The sequence below is a fragment of the Motacilla alba genome, chromosome 3, assembly GCF_015832195.1.
Source record: "Motacilla alba alba isolate MOTALB_02 chromosome 3, Motacilla_alba_V1.0_pri, whole genome shotgun sequence".
Lineage (NCBI taxonomy): Eukaryota > Metazoa > Chordata > Aves > Passeriformes > Motacillidae > Motacilla > Motacilla alba.
In genome coordinates this window covers 68944240-68969482 of record NC_052018.1, presented here as the reverse complement: position 1 = coordinate 68969482, position 25243 = coordinate 68944240, and the positions used below count along the sequence as shown (strand labels likewise).

At 35.3% G+C, this 25243-nt stretch overlaps 1 protein-coding gene across 10 annotated transcripts in view; it reads left to right on the top strand.

Moving 5' to 3' along the window:
- Nucleotides 1–25243, top strand: part of RYR2 (ryanodine receptor 2) — a 382187-nt gene that overhangs the window by 97631 nt on the left and 259313 nt on the right. For all 10 annotated transcript variants that reach the window (XM_038130404.1, XM_038130398.1, XM_038130396.1 and 7 more), the window contains exon 3: nucleotides 18789–18893. In XM_038130404.1, coding sequence (XP_037986332.1) covers nucleotides 18789–18893 — 105 coding nt within the window. The remainder of the gene's footprint in view (nucleotides 1–18788; nucleotides 18894–25243) is intronic.

The window sequence follows — 25243 nt, the reverse complement described above, 5'->3', positions numbered from 1 at the left end:
GGAGAAGGGACAAATCTAGTCTATCAAGAATAAAAGGAATATTTAATGGCCATTCAAAGATTAATTTTTCCTTTGTCCTTTGCCTGGACTCTAGTGTGGTGTTTTCTGTTTTGGGTTTACTTAAAACTAGTTAGCTGCAGAATGCTACACCGAATATTATGCTTGTTATTTTGCTTGTCTGAACTCAGTTGCAGTAAGCCACAGAGCAACTTTTGTGTACTGTGAATCTAAAGACAAGTTGATTGCTCTGATTCTAACTCCACAGAAAAGAAAGCAATTATTGTATTTGTGGTAAGTTTTTATTCTGTGGCATTTATGTTGAAATGGTTATTACTTTGAGACCTGATCTGAGCATAGTGCAACTATCAAAATTACCTCATCTAACACATTTTATCTAAGCCTCCTCTAACTCTGGTATATATGCAGTAGATAGTTTCAAAAAATAATGATGCTGTTTATTGCAAAGAAGGGGTTTTGTTTCACAATCACATATGCTCAAATAAATGTTATGAAGACAGAAATGGGCCTCCTGAGGGCAGAACTGGTTTTATGGACAAAGAAATGGATATACTGAGACAATTTTTTTCATAGAAAGGGAAGAATGTTGTTTAACATATTTGTTTTTTCTTTAGTTAAAATATAAATATTCAACAAGAAAATATAATAAAGGTAAAGCATCTGAAAAGACATCTAGAAAGATTTAGAACAAAAAATTATGGTTATCTTGCCAGCTTTCATAACATCACTTTGATTTTCTCTGATACTTCAGAGTAATGCTTCATTTTCTGTCTTATCATTTTGAATGCATTATTCATAATAATAAATTTTTCACTAGGATATTAATGATTCATTATAATAGCGGTGATCTTGATGAAGTAATTCATGCTGCTCTGTTTTAAATGAATCTTTTTAACAATAAAAATGTGCTAGGATAGAAGTGGTTGTAGTTCTAGTTGCCTGAAAGATTTATTTAATGAATTTCCTATCATTCAGTAGGCTTGAATATTAGATCTACAGTGTCTTTCTTCCCATACAAAACTCCTGAATATTCCTGTCTTTGAGGAATACAGTGTAGATTTCATATCAGTTTTGTATGCTTGTTTGCTGATGATGCTTTTTCTCCTTGTTTTATGAAACCATCTGTGTTCTGCTCATTCTTCATGAGCTTGGGGGTAAAAAAAACAAACAAAAGAAAGCCCATGCAGCTTATCTGTGTTTTAATTTTTGAGTGCTGACAGTTGCTAGGATGAACTCATCTGAAGTCATTTGTGGATATAAATACTGAGGGAGCCATAAAATTATCAAATCCTTAAAGCAAAGTTAAATAAATAAGCGTAAATAAATTTTTTTTATCCCTCCCTCGGTGTCGATAACATGTTACTATTGCATTATATAAGGAGGAACATAGGAAATATTCAAAGAGGTGTGATAATTGGAAAATAGCTCCAACAGAATTTTTAAACCTGTTAAAATGCATGTCTTAAAGGCTGTTTTCCAGGTAGAGTGGGATTGTGATTCCCTTTAATACAAAAAGTAGCGGGGCATCTGATTTACAGGCAGGGGTCAAGGATGGGATGCAAACTCAAGCACCAGTAATAGGCCAAACATGAGTAATAGACTTCAGCTATCATCCTGGACTTGCATTTTTGAGAATGCTTGTTGCTATGCTGTGCTTTTCTCCAATATCTTTCAGGATGTGGGTGCTCACGGTGTAGCTGAAGTTTTATTAGCACAACTTCTTTGTGTGCACTTTCCTGCCCCAGGATCACTAAATAGTTCACACTACCTAAGTAATGGTCAAATTGAAGATATATCTTGATAGAATAATTTGCTAACAGCCCACTAATAATACTTATCTTTGTACAGCAATAACACTAGGAGATAAGGCAAAAGATGTATAGGCAAAGTAAAACAAGGAGTTCACTCACCTGTTCCCATGAGCAGCCAGGTGTTCATCCCAAGCACAGCAAGGCTTCATTATGCATCATGGTGGCTTGTGAAGACAAATGTATCAAATGTCATTCTGATTGCCCCCTGCTTCCTTTTTCATGTCCCTTCCTGAGCATGAGGTCATATGGTCTGGAATATCCCTTGGGTTTGTTGGAGTCTGCTGTCCTGGCAATGTCCCCTCACAACTCCTTGTCACCTCAACGTGCTTGCTGGTGGAGGGGGTTAAGGACCAGAAAAGGTCTTGACATTGAGCAATTTGTAGCCTTTCACGAACTGACTGTATCTTGAAGAGCAAGAAAACAGATAAGCAAGGTATCAGGTCTAAATGATGTGTAATTTTGCTAAGAGGAGACAGTTCTGAATACAAAACATACAGGCTTGCCCTAGATAAACTCATAACTACCTTATCTGTAGAGGTGCAGTAACTCAAGAAAAATATTTCTATTTCAGTTTCTACCAATTTCAAAGCAAATATGTCTCAAAAAAGATCTTGTAGGAATAGTTTGCAAGTGTCAAGTGTGCAACAATGTTAGATTTATAAGCCATCAAAATTTTTCAACATTGAAAAAAGCTGCAGCAGCAAGAACAAAAAAAGCCAAAGAAGACATGCTGAAGACAAAATTTAAAATGCATATTTTCCTTATCTCATATGATTATTTCTTCAGCAAGTTTTTGTCATATATATAACATGAATTTTTATTTCATGAAGTAGAAGAAAAAAATAAGGGATGGCTGTCAGAAAAAAACAAGCAAAAGTCTCATTGTCATGGTTTAGCCCCACAGAGGGTGCTTGCTCACTCCCCCGGTGGGATCAGGGGTGGGACCAGAGAGAGAATCAGAAGGGTTAAACTGAGAAAGCAGAAGAGGCCTTGGCTCTGTGCAAGCCCTGCTCAGCAATAACAAAAACATCTCTATATTATCAACTCTGTGTTCAGCACAAATCCAAAACACGGCCCTGTACCAGCCACTGGGCAGAAAATTAACTCTACCCCGGCCAAAACCAGCAGACCTGTAAAATTCCTTTTTGGCAATTGTCTATAGGTAGTTTTATTTCATCATTGTTTGCTGTACTTTTACATTCTTCCCTTTTATTGAAACATAAATTAACTTATCTCAAGTTAGTGAGATCTATTTCTTCACATTTGCTTTCTATATATAAACGTATTGGTAATATGAGGAAGTCTGTTCATTAAAAGATTATTGTCTTGCTAGTGAAGTAATTTTTCTTTAGACTTCAATAATGCATGGATTGCTGAAAAGCAAACAAGATGAAGCTGTGTTTTAACAGCTTTTGAATACTATTCCTGTCCATAGTACAGAATGAAAAATCCTCAGCTCTGGGTCAGTATCAAAGGTGGTGTTGATCCCTTGTAAATCACTGCACAGCAGAACACTGAAAGCTAAGTTATGCTTTTCTAAATGGCATAAGGGTTTGGGTCTTTTTCCTGTTTTTATGGCAGGTAGTAAACTCATATTAATTTCATTATGCCCCAAGGTATGGACCTACTTTACATCATTAAAAAGTACTGATAAAAACTATGTGTGGGGTTTTTTCTCTCTGGAAGTCTCTGTAACTTGGACTTGAGAGAGTGGAGGATAACATAGTGAGGGTTTTTGAAGGTCTAAAAAGGCCACCCAAGTTTTTTTTGGTTGTTTTTTTTTTTTCCCTCTCTTCATTTAACTTTCTGAAGAAGGCAAGAAGGCAGTGCAGTGTGTGATCCTATGGTTTGATCATTTTACATATAGTAAGTTACAGTGCTGAGAGCGGAGTCCAGAAACTGATAATAATTCTATTTGAAAAGTTAAGGAGGTATTTCAAATGGAAGTAAGACTTTGGTAACTTATTTTCCATTTTGCTTTTGAAGAGTCTCTTTTGTGTCAGAGAAGAAAGGTTCTTCAGATTTGGTGTAGGCCAGTTGGTTGGGAATTCTGACTCCATTATCCAGACTATGTCAGTGATGCTCTGTTATTTGTTGGCCCCTAGATGCTACTGTTGTGTAAGGGAGTAGAAAATAAAGCCTGATGGTAAGACTGACATACTGCTTCTTGTGCTGACAAATACAAATAATTTGATTTTTATCTTTGCCCTTTTTTTTGGTCAGATGAATTGGCTGGAGCTGGGCAGGTGGTTATACTTAAAGGGCAGAGGAGAATGGGGGCAGGGGACTGAAGAAGGTTATACCTGGCACAGACAAGGCTACATGGAAGTATGATTCTTTAAGTATTTATGCAGGCTGTTTCCATGCCAGCAGTCAAATTATGTATGGATGTGTCTGGAGAAGGGTGTCATCCTGAATGGTGGGACATTGGCCTGAACTCCTGTACCCTGATTGTCTCTGGGAGAAAAACTCTTTTCTCTGTTTGTTATCCAGAGTGTAAGATCTGAAGGCAAGGGTTGCCTTCTTTTTTTTTGTCTTTTACACAAACATATTCTCAGTGGCCAAGACAAATAATCTGTCTCCAAAGAGACTGAGTCTGAAACTCTGACAGCTGAGAAACAGTATCTGCATTGTGCACAGTTTTTGATTGTGTAAATCCAAATAGATAAAAAAGCACGTGGTGTCTGTTAACATATGGATGTAAGCAGATACTTTTTGAGCAGTTAAAAAATTGGTTAATTCTCAGAAATTTGATCAGTGTTGTTTGCTTGTGTTTATATTGGGTCATTCTGTGAATATGTCATTTAGTAAGGTGATAGGTTGGAATTTTTTTTAATGTAATTGCTGTGGTTCATTTCTGTACATAAATACATAAGTTATGTACATAACTTATCATAACATAAGTTTCCACTTCATCCTTTTATAATAAGTAAAAAATTTTGTCAGGGCTTTGGAGCTGCACCTCTAGGGCCATTTAAATTGCTTTTGTGTCATAGTGCCAAAGTGATTATTCCCATTTAATGATAAAGATGGCATTTAATCTTATGTAATCTTATGTTCAGAGGACTCCATTTAGCCAACTTTGACTAAAACTGGTGATTTCAATAATTTAAATGAGGAGAATTTGTGAATACTTACACATTACTTGGCCTAATTGATGTACATAAATTAGACACAGGGAGATGAAGTCTTCATAGGTGTAGTCAGACAGGATTTTTAAGTCATTCTTTTCCAGTAAAATGGTGTCTAGGAGTAATGTAAATAAAACCAGTGTGTTTCACGACATTGTATATAGTTTTATGCAACATAGGGTTTACAATTTTTAAAATATTATCTTTATTATTTATGTATATCCAAATCAGTTTTTACTTCTTGTAAATATTGTATAAATTTTGAGCCTGAATGCAGATTGGTAGTTATATTCATCAGACCTGATTTTGATCCTTGCAATTAGTCTCAGAAACCAACATAAGTGTTTATTGAGATGGAATTTAAATAATTTAAAATGAATGTGAAATATTTGGACTGTGAAAAACACTGTCAGGTCTCCATGGCTGTAAAGCAGTGATAGAAATATGGCTTTATATCAGCTGAAAATTGTGGGCATTGTTACTAGCATAAAAATACAGCTTAGAATATTCATACTGTCACCTGTAACTCAGGTAGTTTTTAAAAAGGAAACAAAATGTGTGATATCAAGCAGGTCACCACAGACTAAAAAGTAAATTAATAATAGATCCAATCTGTGAAACCTTATTATTTTCATTTTTCATTATATCTCGTGTTGAAGCAGATATTTGAAGTTTTAAATTCACACAGGAATGGATTATTTCTAATCTTAAATAAGTATTTTTTATCAAATCTAGTTTTTCCTGAGATACACATTGAGTTTTAGCTTGATAAGGCATTATTTGCTACAAAATATGAATTTAAAGCTCTTCCTATCTTCAAACTATGCATTCAGGAATGGGAAAAAGTTTCTTTTTAAATGATGCTCACTTACTTCATATTTTTAAAAGTAAGACATATTTATAGTCCAGTTCTCTGGTTTTAGGGATAACCCTGAATGCTTAATACTAGTTATTTAAAACTCAGGGACTTTTACAATAAAACTTTAAATGTATTACGTACTCAGGATTTTCTTGTCAAAACGTATTTTAGAAATGTGTAACACTGTAATCAATAAAGCACCTGGGGAAAAAACCTCCAAACGAAAGTTCTGAATTCCTAAATATGCTGCTAGAGTTCATCACATGTAACCTGAACATACAGTGACAAAAACTGACAGATAGAATTGAAGTAATATTGTAGGTCAGTTTAGTTGATGATAATACTCCAAGAGATGGCACTGAATAAAAGGATAGTACATATGATATCTGTGCATGCATCATGTCTGCTGTCAGCTAAACAATGCAAGAAAAATTTCAAAATCTCATTTTTTTAAATATTAATGAGTTGGTTCACGCTATTAGTAACCTAGGCCACCCATTCAAGAAACTTAATTCAAAGTTATGTAATTTATGAAATTTAATGAACAAAACATGAGCTGTTAATTCTCCTGTCAAATATGTGCTTTGCAACTTTCTGCATTATCTAAATGTATGTTAAAAAACAAATGAACCCTAAATGTTTACAAACCCATATATAATGTGGCTGCTTTGGGTGTTTTTTCTTTGTTTGTGTAGGGTTTTTTTTTCGTGTTTTTGTTTGTTTGTTTTTATTTTGTTTGTTTGTTTGCATTTGTATGTTTTTTTTGTTTTTTTTTTTTAAGAACAGATGTAGGAATTCCACTTCTGGTCTAAAATAAGTGAAAAAAACCTGAAAAATCCCATTAAATCAGTTTTCCTTTATAACTATACATCCCAGTTTAGGCTTCTTATTACTTAAAGATTAAATTGTAAAAAGAAGCAGGTATTAGCTGAAAAATTTTGTTTGAGATTTGGCTGTAACACATACACTGTGACTAAATGAAGTCACATGTGTGGTGTACAGTCCTGTAATTGGTTTGGTAAGTTTTTAGAGGCTTCTAAAAGCCTGACAATTTGCTGTGATTTATTTTCTGAGTCCTAACATTTTTATCTCAGCTCCTAGTAAAAAGGAAAGTTGCTGTCATTGCATGATTATCTCTTTGCATTTTGAACAGTCTGTTCAAAGCAGTGCCCTCATCCAAGTGTACAGTTGATGAGTTTTGATGGTCAGGTTTGTCTTTTTCCCCATTTAGTATACAAACCTTGTGACTCTTTAATAATCTTGGGACTATATGTTAAGGACTGCCAACAGATTACTTGTCTTCACCAAATGCACTAACTGCAGGAAAATACAGTAAGAAAGTCCTTGAAAGATACATAAGTGATATGTAGAGGAAATCAAAAATATCTTGAGGTAGGAGTTCTTATTTGGGTTCATTCATGTCTGATGCAAGTTAGAGCTGCTGGCTTTTTAGTGCAAGCTCACCCCAGAAGCTCAGGCTTGCTGCCTTACATTGGGAAACCAAACATCACAAGGTTCCACAGCTGGCATGTTCTGCCAAGAGCCCTGGAGCTCAGCATTTTAAATAGTTTCTCTGAAGGGTTTAGAGTGAAATGTACTTCATTAGTACATGCAGTGTAGTTACAAAGCAGTCATTTGAGTTTTAATTAGACTGATATGTAGCTGCACATCTGAAAACACAATAAATCTGTGTTTCAAGCCAAGAACACATAAAAGTATAAATGCTTATTTTAAGCCTTTTAGGTGAATGTTTGTCTAAAACAGTAGTTTCAAATTAGCTTTGTACCCCTTCTTTGTGCTTCAAGTCATGGTATTATTACTTTGTACTCAGTATTTTGTAGAACTGTTAGGCTAAATCTGGTTCAGCAGACTCTTATGAATAATCCTAGCCCAATGGGCTCTCAGAAATTAGGTCAAAGAAATGTGGCCTATTAATGAGTGAATCTGTGTTTATTTGAGGCATCTAATATTGATCATATCTGAAACAAAATAGAAAAATGAGTATCAAATATTTTTTGTTTATTTCTGAAGAGTTTTTGAAACAGATCTTTTGGGTTGTGATTTTCACGATTTTAGACTTTACCTCCTGGTTGCTTCACCCTGAAAAAGGAGGAAGATTATTTGTGCTTTTGTAGCAACTGACAAATGCTGTAATTTGCTAGCATAAAAAAAGTATTTTCAGCATTAAATTAAGAGTTTTAGTTTATAAATAGTCTGAATTGGATGAGAGAGAAGTTGGACAAGTGGAAGTAGTTTGGAGTTTGAAGATGTATGCTTTGTGACCCTGTGTTTGAAGCCCAAATAAATGCAAGTTGTTTTAGTAACTTTCCTAGTGCTGACTGTAGGGTTACCATATACAAACACAAGATTAACTTTTTATGATTTCACAAACAAAAGAACAGTTGCTTTATTTTGCATTAAAAAAACCACAGGCCAGATGGTAAAGTAAGTTATTATGCTCTTAAAGATTATGCATAAATGCTCAGGGTTACAGTTCAGGCTGCTTTTCCTGAGTGTTTAATTGTTTTTGAATAATTGCTGAATGTCTGCTGTTTGTTTGAAAACCTGTACATAATAGAGATGAACGTGAATATGTGAATAATGCTAATGGATATTATGGAACTTTAACTCCTTCCAAGTTCTCTTTTTCTTCCTACTGGATATAAAGAATGTATTCAGGAGCGGGAAATTTATTCCATCTTCCAAGTATTTGTATTCCTGTCTTGGCATATTTACGAAGACATCTTCCATAAAAAAGTTGCCTTTTCGTGAGCACTGACTTTTTACATGTGATTAAAAAAGAACAGGAAACCAATGTCACCAGGCTGATTTCTATCATCTGATGCAATCTTCCCTTAATACTGCAAACTCTACTTCTATCCCACATCTGTCTTTTAATGATAACAGGGAGTTAAGAATTTCAGGTTTTCTCCTAGTTTTCAGGTGTTTCTCCTAGTATTGACCAGTTATATTTGCACAGTACAAAGTTTACAGCTGGCAATAAGGCAATAATTGACAGAACTGCAGATCAAAATCAACAGTTGTTCAAATGGCTTTAGATAATGTAGGATGAAATAGTTTTGAGAGTTTAGGATGCTTTAAACAGCCAAGGTATGTATTGATCTTTAAAGGAAACATCAGGGACAAGCTATTTCTATATGAAGGGAAATCGCAAAACTCTGTGACATTTTGGGTACTGTGAGAGAAAAAGAAACAGGGCTAGCACAGGACTTGCATGAGGAGGTTGGACAGAGGTCCCAGAAAGCAAACAAATGTTCTGCTCAGTGCAGTATGAAATATGAACTGACTTTCCAAGAAATTTGAGTGCCCATTATTCAATAAATTAGAAAGCCCAGTAATACAGCATTTCTCTTTCTAGAGTATGTAAGTTGATTATTAGCAAATACAAAAGGCCCATAGAAATTAAGTCAAATTGCAATAAGGTCTTACTTTTAAATAAGAAACATGCCTAGTTTGATTAGCTGTTTTAAGAATAAAGCTTAATAAGCTTTGAGTGCAATATTTGATATTTGATTTGGTCTGAAGTACTTTAACAATAAATTAAGCCTCTTTGGGCTGATACATTTGAAAAGTGCATGATAGATTAATGACTATGTAAGTCTTCATTAGCTCAAATTGGCAAAATAATTCCTTTTTGTTGTGCATGTTTCTGGCTAATTTATCACAGAGGTACTACACGTAACTGTCTGTGTAATTCTTACTAAAATTTTTTTTTGTCTATGAAAAGGAGAATTCCTTAGAATTAATGAAAAAGAATTTTGGTTATTTTGAAAAACTTACAGTTATGGGGATTTCTTTTTGGTCTGTTTTTTAGAAAATAAACCAATACCAGACAGTGGAAAGGTTATTTTAAACCGCAGCACAGACAGGCACCTGAGTAGGGGAGTGAAACATCTTTGCCTGGTTAGTTGAAAGTTAAGGTATTGGCAAATTAAAATTAGAACCATCTAGAAAATTATATGTGCTCATGCATAATAAGTGTCTGCAAAGTTCTGTAGTTATTATCTTTTTATCTGGTGTCAGAATGTGAAATTTTGAAAAGGAAGATCTTGACTCTGTGGTGAAGGAGGAAACTCCGTGGTGGTCAATGATCTAAACCAATGCCATACTCTCATGCAGGGGTGATATCTGTGAACTTGTTATACTCCCTCCTTATCATACTCTTCACTGAACATGTATTCAAGTGTAGCAGGGAAAACAAATCCACAGGTTGTTTAGGTCCTTGAGACTGTCCTTACCATCTCTAAATTTTTCAGCCTCTTGCTTTATTGCTTCTTGCATAATTCACTTCCGAGGCAGGTGGGAAATGCATGTGGGTATTTCTGTCTAGACAGTACTTTGTGAAAGCTGTTTGTTCTGTGTGTTACTGAATGATAAGCAAAAAATTATTTAAAGAAGCAGTTGGTTTTATCTTAACAGCTTAGTAGCAATTTGTGCACCCTAGATCAAGAAAGAACAAAATTTGAATATTGAGGACAAATTACTCTTGCAATTATTATTTTTTGATTTTGTAGTTAATAGGGCTGTATAATAAAACAAGTGTTGGTTTTTCACATCATGCAGTGGATGCTCAGACGTAATGCCATGCCCAGGTAAACAGGGGCTTTATATACTTAGACATTGATAGGTAAGCCACAGTTTCTAAGTATACATGGTTAGCTTTTTTTTTTTTTTTTTTAACCAAATATTTATTCCTGAAAGTATTATTGCACTTTTTATCAGCAGTGGAAACTTGTCAGTATGAGTCCTTAAATCCCTGGAAGTTTCCTGGCAGGCAGTCTTTGCTTTTAGGACTCTTCAAATCCTTCTGTCCCTTACCCAAATTAACTGATTAACTTAACTGCTCGAGTTTCTCTTGAACTACAAGAACTTCATTATTAAATATAGATTTTCTTTTTCTTTTTTCTTTTTTTTTTTTACTAAAAAGCTTTCAATATATGATTCTGATTTATTTTCTTTACATTACAGAGGTGGATGTATATATCTTCTAAGGCAATATATTTTTTTTAAATATAATTTAAACTGTCTTGCCCAGGAGAGAGTTGATGATACATCTCCTTTCATTCATTCAAGGGCAAGTCAGGGGTGACTCAGAGCATACGCTCTCAGTTACCCATTCAGCAGTATTTGATTTTCATAGGTACACAGGCTGACCATTGATTTCAACAAAATTCAATGCAAGGTATAATAGTTGAAAATTTACAACAAAATCCTTAAAAGTTAATATTTAATGTGTTATGTTTTTAGTTGATAATTCATGAGATAGATGAGCAGATTTTACTTTTCTTAGACACAGTGTTTCATATTTACTGCAACATAGATTAATTGCTTGTAACAGTTGGCATTCTGGAAGGATTAATATTTATGTTTGTTTGGATGTCATTTTTATGTGTGAAAATTCTACTGTGACGATTTCAGGTATGGGATAAATTTAACAGTAAGAGAATCTCAGCAAATAATGGCCTATTGGGTGTTAGGCAAGGGCAAGAACTTCCACTGACACAGGTCAGGCTGTGTCACCTATTACAGGCACAAAATATGTGCATGTCTGCCCTATTTGTTTGATCCTGAAAGGTTACAGGGTTGCTGCTCAGAAATACGACTGTTATAATGTGTATGGTTTATATTAAATCTGGTCAGGGATTAGGAAGATTTTCCTTTTGGCTATCTGGTATGTTTTTCAGAGAGGGACCAAGTACTATTTTATTAAGGTCATCTTTTTGATGCTGCAAGAATCAAAGGGTAGCTGCTTCCTTCCAGGTTCTAAAGCAACAGTACCCTCCCATGATAATAATCATCCTAGATTTTTCCATTACTCGTTGCAGTAGCTACAAATACAACATAATCTCTAAGAATAAAAGGGAACATTAAAGTTTTGAATTTTACACATAAGATTAGCATAATAAGATAGAGTTTTCAGCATTAATATGAAGATAAACAACCATGTTTTTTGTTAATTTGGATGTGTGCCTAGACCCTCTGTAGCGCTGTTGATCCTATGAGCTTTCCTTATTTTATTAATCAGCATGAAATTTTCCTAATTACCTTAAAATTTACCAGATTTTCACTGCATTAGGGTGATACACTATTAATTAATTTCATCCAAGCTTCTGGAAACAGCAGCAAATGTTGTGATGGGAGTTGAGCTGATTGACCAAGTTATCCATCAGTGCTGCACTGCTGTTGTATGGCTCCTTACCTAATATCGCTTTTATCTGTTGCTAAGACTTTTAAATTTTCAAAAAGGAGATAAAAAGGAAACAGCTCTCAGTAATGTAGATAAGTGGGACTTATGTCCTTAGGTTAGAAAGGAGACTAGAGAGAAGAGATGGAGAATAAGAGGAAAAAACCTCTTATCCATTTAAAGATGGAATGTATGCAGCCCCTAATCTATACAGAATGTAAATACCTTACCAGGAATTACAGCTCCCAAGTAATTAAGATAGTCTGCTCTGTTAATAATGGCCTCAAGACCTTTGACAGATTTCAGGATCAAAGCTATTTCCAAAGAGCAAAAACTGAAAAATTGTTAGATGAAAGTTTGAAACTGTTTTCAGCATAAAAGAAAATACTATAATTGTACTTAAGTAAGAACATCTTAAGGAGAAGTAGGTTTCTTATGGATTTTTAAAGAAGATTGTGAGAAGGAGAAACCCCAAGAAGCAGTTTCCGTCTATGTCTTCAAGTCTGTACAGATTAAATTCCAGGCACACACAATTTTCTTTGCCAATGAGCTCTGTGGTCAGCAGAAGACATTTCCCTGTCTGAAAATGAAAGTAGGGAAGGAGTTTTGTCTTCACTGCTGTGTAAAATCTTGAAGAATAAAAACTAGTAACTCCCTGTAATCAGACAAAAACTACTGTAGAAGACTGTTTGATGTATCAACAGAAAATATGCTCAGTGTATCAAGGTTTTTCCACTGCTGGTTTTAGCAAATTTAATGCTTCCCTTATGGGAGACTTCTGTGCTCAGAGATCTGGAAAAGATGATCAAACTTTATATATGTGACCAGAGAGAGTAGTTTTAAGAAAATTAAAACAGTCAGTTGTTTAGGTCAGATTAACATGGAGATGAGCATTTAACAGAGGCAACCAACACAATTCAAGAGAACCACCGAGGGCGTGGAGCTGTCTCATGTTTTAAGATTTGAAAATGGAATGATTGCAATGTAATTGTGTCTGACCTCAGTTCCACCTGGTTTTCCCTGTGTTTGTTGTCTCCTTCTTTTCTTTTTTTTTTTTTTTTTTTTTTTTTTCTTTTTAAATTCTGGACCCTGATCTGATTTTCTCCTCCTGTCAGTTTCTAAGTTTTGTCTCCTGAAACACCTGAAACAGTTTTCCTGTGCAAAAAGGACACTTTTGAGCTTTCAGATATTAACAAGAAACTTTTCACTATGTGAAAATGACATTTTTCAGGAAGTAGAACATGCCTGGATTTTTGAAGTTTTTCCTAGAAAAAGTGAAAAGCGTACTTGTGACAAAAAGCCACTTCCTTGTCAAACTGCTCTTCCAAAAACATGATGGCACTGCAAATTTTAGGTAGAATAACATAAAAGTTTTGAATGCAGAGAATTTCTCTGCTTTTGAGGGAGACAACTGCTTGGGATGGAATGTCCTATAAAAGCCTCATACAGAAAGTGATGGTTTCAGACAGAAATAGTCAGAAGCAGCTGATGGTAAACTTCCTGTAGGAGGTGTCCATCACAGTCTGCTCGTGGTAAACACATGGGAGCTTGACACTTCCTGGAGGAGTTCTGGGAAGAGGACAGTGTTACCTGACACTCTACAGAACTGAAACTGTAAGGCTCATAATTCATTCTCTGTCTTTTCTGCTTTGGGATTTGATGAATATGGTTCATTCTGTTTGGCTGATGGGACTTGGGTTGTCAGACCCATAGATTTCTGTTCTGGGTCCATTGTTTTGATGACAAGCTTGAAAACAAGGAAAGCTAGGCCTTCTATTTAGAGTCCTAGAAATAGATGTTTTTCCTTGGTTATATTGAGTGTGTTTCATCACTGTCACCAGATAGAATCTCATGTAAATAGAAAGGGCTGCCAGAAGAATAGAGATGTATAAATTGAAATGTGACTTGAAAATAGCTGATGGGTTCAGTTTCTTTCAGGCTACTCCGACAAATAGGACTACAGATTTTTGGCTTAAATTCTGTACTAAAATGAATTTTCTGAGTTCCTCTACTTGGATTCTCGAAGTTAGGCATCTAGTAAATGTGCTAGCATTAAAAAGAGTTATGAACACCCACATCTCATTTTTTGACATCAGGCTGCTTAATTAGGTGATTGATTAGGCACTGCTGTGTGAATTCTCAGTATATGGTTAAAAACAAAACATCTGCAAGTCTGTTTAATTAGGAATTTGGTTAGAAAAATAAGACGCTTGCAAATATCTAGGAAGACAAGTAAAACTGAGGTGAAGCTGCTTATTCTTCGAGACAGAATTCTGTTTGCTGATGCAATTTAGTATCCTTCAGTCTTCACTAATATTTATGAGAGGCAGAAGTTCAGTTTGCATTCACAAGATTATATGCCACATATTATCTGAGCAGGTTGTACATTCCAGTGGCTTGTTAGCACTGTCTGATTGTCAGAGTAATGACAACAGCTCTGAGTTTTGTGTCTCAGCCTCTTGCTTTCGTTGGAGTGTGTAAATAGAAATTCTCTAGAAAATGAAGCTGAGGATAATTAATACATCCAGTACCCATGATTCACCTGTGGGTTGGAATGCAGTTAGGGTTATTTTGAAATATACTTAAAAAGATTTACTCAAAACACCTTTTTAATAAAGGGTATGATTATCTAATTTGCAAATCTGCCTCCCACAGAGTAAAGCATAGTTTAATATGCAAATTTTACTACAGAAAACTAGTGTGTACAATAAATGTAGTTTAAAATGACAGGAAGAATAAGGAATTCACTATTTTTCCAGTAATTACTTCAGTAATGGGTATGCCTTAAAAATTCCAGATGACTGTTACATTTATTTTACCTTGTCTAAGTTTGCTAATTGGGCTATTACAAGCCATGATGAAGGAACAATAGAAAAAGGTAATAATAATGTATTGCTGTTCTCCTAGAGGTACTGAATGTCCTTTTTGAAATACAATATATGATTTCTATTTATTTATGTAATAAACTTTTTAAAAATCGAACTACTTGCATATTAGGCTGTAATTATGACTGAGTAGATTTTCTAAAAAGAAAAATGGACAAGAGGGCAAACTGGCATCCAAATCAGTAATGCTTTAATTAATACTGAGATAAAGTGGAGTTAGTACTACTTACCTTTTAAGTCAGTGAGGATATTTTATATTCAAATCCATTAAAGTATGATTGATTTTGCAAATGGGTCAGGAATGAACTGAAAATAAATGATATTGAATACTGCCATTCCTTATCAGAATTTTACACTGATCATATGAACTGAAATGATGCAGATTCCCTGGATTGTCCAAGGACATTATGCTCTGTCACAAAACAAACCAGCCCCCGCTTTGGAATGTGAATTAATTTTCTATGTCTTCATTTAAAAAGTTACTGTAGCAAATATAAATATGGTGAAAATCGGTGGAAAAGGTTGAAGATTGCCAATATGGTTAGTTATATCTGATGAGACCTCTGCTTTTGAACTGATCAGTTTTTGGGGTTATAGTTTATATTCTGTTATCAAAATAGAGATGTATTATTACCATTTAACTGTTAGTTAAACCTGGTAGTTTTGGTGTTTATTAAAAGTGCATTTGTGGGTTGTTAGACATGTAGCAAAATATTTTCTTTAATTTTTTTATTATTTAGTAGTGTGTTTATAGTCTAGCAAAGCAGTCACTGAAATATCTGCCAACACATTTCACTTGTCCTCAAAAAAGCCTGATGTTGAAAACAAATTGCTACAGGTTTTCCTTGTAGCCACTAGAATATGCAGTTGCTCTTCAGGCTGGGTACGAAAATGTGCTATGTACTGTGCACGAAGATATCTTTCAGCAGAGAATGTTAGACTGCCATAGAATGCCTTTATTTTTCACATGGCATCCCCTGTCTGTGTGTGGAAAAATTTGACGGACAATAAGATAGATAATCAGGGGTCTGGCAAGACTCTGTTTTTCTTTCATCTTTTTTATTTTATGCTTTAAAGAGATGGAAAAGACGCTGTGAATAATTTTTGTTATATTTAAATGAGAGTTGTAAAATTACTTGGTATTATTGTCTTTGGAGGGGGCTGTTCAAGAGAGGAAACTTCAGTCTGTGTCTGAGGCCCAAAGCCTCATCCTTTACATCCATAGTGTTAAAAGCATCAGCATTGAAATAAAGTGTAGAGGGATGAGCAGAGCTCTAACTGAGCTAAATACTTTGGCAGGTCTGCATCTGTTCCCTGTTTTTCCTTGCTTTGATTGTTGTATATGCTGGGATTGATGCAGTCATGCCTGTTGGATCTTCAGTAGAGCAGAGGTGGCTGAGGAACTGCCGGAGAGGAAGGTCTAAATCGCATGCTCCCTGCAAGCATCAGTAGGTGCATCTCTCCTCAGCTCTTAAGGGAAAAACATTTCTCTCTGAGAGCCACCAAGTACCCAGGCATTCATGCAACGAAGATGAGGTGGGATAATGTGCTCTCCCTTTTGCCTCATGAAAAAAAACTTGGCTCTAACATTTTGCTAGACTGTAAGAACACAGTACTTCTTTCACTTAATTAAAGCAAAATGATCTCATACAGTTTTCGTTTTCTTACTCCTAGAAGCAAAAAGTGTGCCTTACCTGCAATGAGAGTAGCTGAAAAGTGTTCATTGGGACTTCCTACCTCAGTTTTAATGGGTAGAAAAGGAAGTGCTCATGGCTGTCTTGAACATAAAGGAGAATGGAGAAGGAAAAGTGTCCTAGTTATGTTGGTTTGATCAATGTTTGGAACGATGCAGAATTTTTATATACTCTCCAGGATATTGGAGAGTATATAGCCTTTGGGGTAGGTTCAATAGTAAAACATTTGATATGTTTAAAATTATATGTGTGAGACATGTTCTGCCAGCAAAAATGCTACTTTACATAACTGCAGTAACAGTGGGAATATTGCTAAGGAGACTTGATTTGCTTATAGACACAGAAAAGGTAGCCTTGGCTTATTTCTGAGCACAGTGTATGGAGCATCTTCTCTCTTTTGTTCGTACTCTTATTTATCAGTTTAACTGGGCAGACTGGAGGGTGAGCTGCACTGTTAGGCTGTGAGGCTTTCTAGACTGGAAGACTGTCCTTACGTTAACTGAGTAGTAGCAGCATCTTGCAGCCTGAGATTCTTTGAGTGTTCTGTTTCCTGCTTTGTAACATAAGGGCTTGTGATGGTGCTTACATTACAAGGATGTTTTGCTGGCAATCTAATTGGTTGTTTGTTGGCCCACTCTTACCATTAAAAGGACTGTTGTAGTGTCTGACTAGCTACAAAAGAAAAATGGTAACAAGAACACTGGTAAATAATTAGAGACCTGATTCTGAAGGAGTTGGCTGAAAAAATATTTCATGCCAAAGCACCATTGCATAAGTCAGTCAAAACCCATGCAACAGAAGATGCAATTAAAACCTTTTTTATCTGGCTGAAACTTAAAGTAGAATTTTACATTAATTTCATTGAAATATAGGTATTGGAAAATAATGAAAGATCTATTATGTATTAAAAAGACCTGAATTGCTGTGTTTAGTAGGGATGAACAGAAATATAATAAGCAAGTAAGATTGTGAGGTATTCTGAGAAGACTTTTGGGAGGGGAAGATTTTGCATCTACCTTTTACAATTTGGCCTTGGAAGTTGCCTCTTCAGTTTGTACTCAGTTTGAGTAAGTGTGCAGTTTTAAAGCTTTAGCAGCAAAAGCATTCATGGTGTAAAAAACTGAATTCCAACAGTCAATAACAGTGTTCCTAAACTAAAATATGCAACTAACATGAAAAGAAAACAGAGAAGGAATATGAAAGAATTTCTGGAGGCAAGTAAAGGTGCGTAGGAGTTGCCTGTTCTATTAACAGAAGAAAAGATCCCCGCATAAAATCTAATTTTACTTTGCTACTTTGTAACTTAGACATTGCTATTACAAACCTCTTTCAATTTTATATGACTTTTTATGATAGTCTGGAAAATTAACTTTTCAATAGTTCAATGATATTTATTTCAAGCATGACAAGTTAAATAATATTTTTTGTAAGACTTTTTAATTTTAGCCCAGTTAGAACAGCCTGTGGTGAAGTATAGTGCCCTGCAAGGCTTTGAAGCTGCTGGCTTGGCCTTGATACTTGGTGTCCACTATTTCTGCTATGAAAATTCATCTTGACCTTCATGATAATGATGATCTCTGGCTAACTACCAGTAGCCCAAAGACTGAATTTGGTTTTCCTCACAATCTGAGCATAATGTCTGGGACACATGTTCCGTGTGCTAATGTCTAAGCAGACCCATCATTGCTTTGCTTAGGAGTCTTTCCACTCCCAATTTTTTATTCTGATTTTCTTTGTACAACTTGTATTGCTGCTCCTATTCCTTCTGAGGAGCACATCCAAGAAGAATCTGCCTCTATTCCCTTGTAATTGCTATTACATTTTTAAAGAGAATCTCTCTCCTCCTCTCCGCAGACACATGAGGGAGTGCACTAGCCCTCACATTCATGGAGATCCTCTGCTGAACTTGATGAAATTCGTTAGTTTCTTCTTTTATTGAGAGTTACTTTCTTTTTTAGAGGGGACCTGGAACCCCAGGTATCAGCTTGCATATGCTGAGCAGAGCATTGCTTCCCTTTATTGGCTAAAACTTAACTGTTGCAGCCCAGTATGTGGCTGGATTTCATATCCTCAGAGATGTATTAGATCTTTCAGATCCACGGATGGTGAGGCAAAATAGAGCCACTGCAAAGTGCTACTCGGCAAATGTTTTACTAACGTGATGCCATGGTTCTCTTTTACCTAGAATGTTCCACCTGATTTGTCCATCTGCACCTTTGTGCTGGAGCAGTCTCTGTCAGTACGGGCCCTCCAGGAAATGCTGGCTAACACAGAAGAAAAGGCAGAAGGGGTAAGTTATTAAATATTCACCTTCCTTCATCTTGTAAAATTGTACTTTTTTCCTATGGTACCACAGGTTTCGTGGCTGTCACATGCTTATAGCATGATTGTGCTGAATTTTCCTCCTTTGCTACAGGAATGGTCTGTATTTTTTGGAAATTATAAGCATTTGCAGTGTCCACTGAAGCTTGCCAGAGCTGTAAATTCGCAATTTCAATGTGCTATGAGTCAGTATAGAATTACAAGGGTGCTTTAATTTGAGAATCTCATAATGTGTCATATAAAGCTTGATCACTTCTTTTGAACAAATAAGCTTTCTGAGCATTCCTGACTATATTGGGTGAGGCTGTCAAAAGGTCTTAAAATGACCTGGATGTATGCTAGTTGTGTCTGGAAATAATGAAACTCTTGTGTGTGAGCTAAAATATGCTGTGACAGACCTTTAAGCTGAAGATAAAATGTTATTGAGCTTGGTGGACAAGAAATAGAATCCTGGAAGATGAAGGATATAGGAATTACTTAAATCCTGTCAGAATTATTATTCCTAATAGGAATTAATTAATTTTTTTTACTAGCAAATAGTTATTTACAAATGAATCATAGTAGTGTAATTACTGTTCCCTGCAGCGCAATTAATTAGATTTGTTATGCTGTAATTGAATGTTCCATATGCACCTTATAGTGTTCATTTGAATGCTATGCTCTAGCTCAAATCCTGTAAATTTTTGAGGAAGAGCGACTGTAGGCATAGGAGTTATATAGGCAAAAGAGAAGTAGGTGTTAACCATAAGTCCATCAGGCAAGCTGGCAGGAGATAAGCATGCCTCTGATATTTATGGGGATGCCTCAAGAAACCAAACTAATTTAGAGCAGTTAGTCCCATGAAATGCCAGGCACTTAGACTGAAAATGATATTTGGGAAATGAAGTCTGGGAGCAGTCCCATGGATGATCCAGAGTGTGTTCTGCAGTGAACATTTGTTCCAAGAGAATGAAAAGCATATCTGAGAGAAGAGGTGGTACCAGAGTAAGCAGATATGGACTTCTAAACCCCTCTTCCCTTACTCTGTGAATACTGAAACCAAGAGCAAGCAAATTCACAGGGGAAAAAAATAAAATCAAAAGAACAGACACACACAGGCATAATGTCAAAAATCACAGTCCAAACCCCAGGATGTACAGTGATAACTCTGTATGACCACATGTGTAAAGCAGAGCAACAGTTTTCTTTCTGTATATTCCCAACAGATGTGAGCAGGGGCATGAACTAAAGGAAGTGTAGGGGAATGTATGATAAAGTAATGCTATAGGGCAGAATGCAGTGAATGAAAAAGCATTCAATTTTCGAATATGAAGAACTGAAACTTTTTTTAAATCATGACATCAACTTGCAGATTTTCTTTTGCACTGTCTTTAGCGGAGTGCTGGGGCCATGTATTAAGAGAATATTTGCTTTTAATAGATACCACACCCAGAGAACATTGGAGAATGAGCAAACCTCTTTGCACAATGATTAGACAATGTGAGCTTGGGTATTCTGCTGGGAACAGGGCAAACTTAAGAGAGCTTTGTAGGGGTCTTAGGTGGAATATTTGCACTAGTTCTGGACTATTTTCTGCACTAGATGTGAGTAGAAAAAGGTTTTTGTGGGGCACCATGACCGATGAGACATACTGTGTTTGGTGGTAATCTGGTATTTTCTGGAAAAAACTACTGATGTTTTCTGTGCATAACCATGAAGGTCAGAATTCTATACACTTACACCCATGCCTACATAACACTGATGGCAGCTGCTCTGGTCTACAGTGCTGTATACTCAAAGGTTTTTTTGAGATGTGCCCAGGAAAGATAAAGCCAAGTTCTGAGTGTGGTCATTATGTGGCTCTTTGCTGTTTACAGAGTCCTTTACTGTGCTCTCAGCACCTATTAAATGCCAACACTAGTAGAAGATACCGAGCTACAGCTACACCAACAGAGAGAGATGGTGTTGAGGAAATCATAAATATATTTCTACTGCAATGGCTTCTATAGAAATGCATAAGGAATCTGCTTGTGTCTCTGGGGTATTAATATATTGATATTAGAAGAGAACAATCTTGAAAATAATGGTTTGTAAATGAACACAAGGTCATGTTTTCTACGTCAGTATTTTTCTTTTTAGTAAGTCTCTGAAAGTCAAGATGGTATTAAAATAACTGAATATATATTTGCTGATAAAATAATAGAACTGACATTTGGTGTCTGTATGTACTTTCTATGAGAAATACATAAACTTTGTCTTTGCATTTATATTTGTATGTCATAGGCCGGGTACTTATATAGACAGCTTCATATCTGTTTGAAGCAACTGCTAAAAGAAGTCTTAAGATATGAGGTAATTTGTGTTTCCTGAAGCACTGTTATCTTCCTAGAGAAGCATCAATTCTTTTTACTAAAATAACAGTGCTTAATTTCATTTAGTAGAAGAAAGTATAGCAATTTTTTGAGAAATTGTTGCTATAAACTGGTTTCAGTGGGACCTAAGTTTTCTAGTGGAAAGTACCCTGCAGAAGGAGGTCTTTTCAGTCCTCAGTTACTTTTCATTGCATTAGAAATCATTAAGATGCTGTGCTTATAAGAGTGCTGGTTTGCCTTTTGTGTTGTGTAATCTCTTGAAGGCTATGTTTATATAATAGGTATTGTTATATAACAGGTAAGTTAGCAGTAATGTAATGGTTGAGTAATATGAACAAAATCTCACGCTGACTTGAGTCAGAGCAATAAGTGCTTTTCTTGTGCCTGAGAAAGAATAACTGTGTGCACTTACTGGATTTACTGTTATTTCTCAATTAGTGTGCATTAAAGGTGCAAGATTTGCTCTGCAATAAATACCTACATTTTTAGTGCAAGAATCCCACAATGAGAATTTCCATACTTTGTGAGATCAGTGATCCATCTCAAGTATACCTACTTGACTCATCTGAACCAGATAAATACTAGTATCAAGGCAACAGTGGAAAATGACTGAAATTTCCTAAGTAAGAATGTGTGTAGTGCTCTGTTTCTTCTAGGCACTGGTAGTCATTTTGTGCTCTGAGGTTTCATCATTTCCCTGTAAAATAGTATGGTTAGCTCTGACAGTTTATTAAAACACTGACATTCATAGCTTGCTTGAATGGTTTTGGTTTCAAATATAAAACTACAACCTAGTTTATTTGCTTAGGTAGCATTATTTTCATTTTTCATTTTAAACAGGTAATTTCTTGTATTTTGCAGGGGTGTGGAGAGCTATATGCATGTACCACTTTCATCAGTTCATCAGCAGGAAAAGAAACAAAAACCAGCAAACCAGAAATAGATGAGGAAAAAAGGGAGGAATCTTGTGGAGATGGAATAGTAAATAATTATATAATCACATAGTCTGGGCCATGGTGTGTTAGCAAGCAGAATTACAGGTGCACAGTCCTACGCAAGGGTGACCTACAGCCTAGGTATTTTTTGTAATCATTTTTGCTCATTTTCTTAGTGTAACTTTTTATTATTAGAAAAGCAGACGTAAGATGAAAATGGAAGTCCTTATGTTTTTATAAAGCATTTAAGACCATAAAAAGCATTCAGGCCATCTATTCTTTGCCAGGTTGTTGTTTCCAGCCAAGTGCCTTGAATTTCACCAAAGCTCATTAGTTGGAGTGATCCTGAGAAGGTGAATCCATAGCTTCTGAAATAATTTAGGAATGGTCATTGCAACTTCTTGGAACTGTGTTTTGCTTCTGATTCTTTTTCTTCTGATTATCTTTTTGGGTAGTTTGATATTTTTTTTTCTTTTTAAAAAATATTTTAATTTTTAAAAATCACACCTTCCTTTCCTAGATTCAAGACCTCTATCATCTAGTACTTTCTTCTTAAAGTAAAAGTGAATAAATGCCACAATCAAATCAGTTCCTGGAAATTTTCCCTAATTTTCTTAAGAAATGAAGCCTGGCCATCTATCCATTAGTGCTCTTGAATTCAGCAACTTCTGCAATTTCTGGGCAATATGAACAATATTAGAAACAGGATTAGATAGTTCTTGCAGATATGATGGCTGTTGGGTAGGAGAAAGGGATCTAACTTTATATATCCTATAAGGAAAGGAAGGCAGAGTTTTCTCTTTTACATTACCATCAACTGCTCTTGTGCTATTGCATCTTCTGCACAGGGTTTTTTTTTGACGGAGAAAAGGTGTCATAAGGACACAGGAAGGAAGTTGCCAGGTTTCAGGTGTGAGGGAGGGATTTATAATTTTGTGGCTTCTTTCAGTTTTGAGATTTAAATGACTTTTTAATGCAAGTTAGGCAACAGACCTGTACGTTGTATGTTATTAGCTGTCTCTCATTTTATGACAAGGAAAATTATTTCCCTTCTGCTGCTGAATACCCAGTAGAAAATAGTATCCAGACATATTTGACATGGAAGAATGCCAGGTATTTTCTTAGCATCAGTTGGTTCAAATGTGATTTAGATTTTGTCTGAAAGGTTTTTCTTTTTAAATAATCCTCAAGCAAACATGCTGCATGAAAAATAGGTATTAGGATAAAAATTTGCCAACACGATGTGCAAATTAAAATTAAGTGTAAGGTAACCTTCATAAAGCCAATTGCTACTAATTATTATTTGAAATATATTTCAGAGGGTTTTTCATATGATTCAATACAAATTATTTTTTCTAATGGGTTTATCTGAGTATTCCAAACACCATTGCTCTCAGTAATTATATAAAAAGGGGCTAGTTTGAAATTTCATTCTATTCTAATACTTTTGTTATTTCAAAGAAATGAAAACCAGTTTTGTGCTCAGTGACTAGGTACAGGAAATTAAATTAGTTTGGCATTTAAAGGAATTTTTTATGTAAGTGGACAAGCACAAAATAATCTATCATCTGTGTTGGCTGGAAAAAAAAATCTAGTTATTATGCTGAGTTACACTTGGTTTGCCTGTGTTTTCTGAAATATATCCAACAGTTTAATTATATAAATAATAGACTATTTTTTACACCTTGTTATGTCTTTTATAGTACTTCATGATAATTTTAATATATGTGATCACTGAAATTTGGAGATTCTGGATTATATTTTACATGCCATACCTGATGAATAGACTGTATACATATGTGTGTATTTATGTATGACACATATAAATACAGGTGCATGTGACTGGCTTTCACATGCCAGTGTGTTGTACATCTCTGTGTGGATGGGAAACCTGGTATCCCAAACAGAGGATTGTTCTAACTGAACCATCCCATTGGAGTGATTGAGAACTCTATTAATAAATAGTCTTCTACAGAGATTTAATTAGTTTTTGTCAGCAGTGGTAAAACATTCTCTTCACTCTGGTCTACCAGAAGACTGATGAGTGCCAAACCATTCCAATTCTACTGCTGTACCATACATCCCCAGGAAAATCTCGTATCATTCGGAGGGTGTAGAGTAAGAGACATCTATTTTGGTGAGAGCTTCTAGAGCTGCTGTTTGTTGGTCTGTGCTTTGTTCTCCCAACATGAGGTATATGCATGGGCTTTTTTTTTTCTTTGTTCGGGTATATGTAGGAGTATGAGACTCGTGTAGTTTTTTTTTTGTTTGTTTGTTTGTTGGGTTTTTCCCCCAATTTTATCAGCAAAGTGTTTGGAACATTCAATTCCTTTGCTAATGGCTAGGTTTCATGCTACATGAACTGCTTGCTGGCAAAATCATCTGCACTTGGAGCGTGATGTGTATCTTTGGAATTGTGTTTTAATGACTCCAGCAGGACAGATAGACCAAACTCACTTATCCTTAATGGAACCCGATGGATTTCCCTCAGCTGCTTTTGTGGCCTTTCACTTCATGTGTCAGATTTTTGATTGCTTACTAGAAAAGAGTGTAGTAGTGAAATAAGTAAGGATTTCTTTGCATGTCACCTGTAGCAAGAACACGAATGTGTAAGAAGTTTAGATTTCTGTTTTGAATGACATAATGAACTAGGAACTAGAATACATCAGGAGAGCTTAGGACTCTCTAGAATTTATATTGAAATTATTTTAAGTGCTTATTCAGAAAATCACACTGTATTTTTTTTTTTTTTTACCTCTCAGAAAACTTGAAGTATTGGTTTGTTTTGTTTTTTTTTTTTTTTTTTTTTTTTTTTTTTTTTTTTTTTTTTTTTTTTTTTTTTTGCTATTTGTCTTTCTAGAATTCGTTTTACAGGGGAAGAATTGGCTCTCAGTTGCTTTAGTAAGCTTGAAATTTGTTTACTTTTAGGCAAAATGAAATCTAGGGTTAAATCCCTTTTCAGTTTCCTGCAAATTGATCTTAGTTGCTATATTATCTACTGAACACTTCAGTGTGCGGTTTGCTGCATTTCC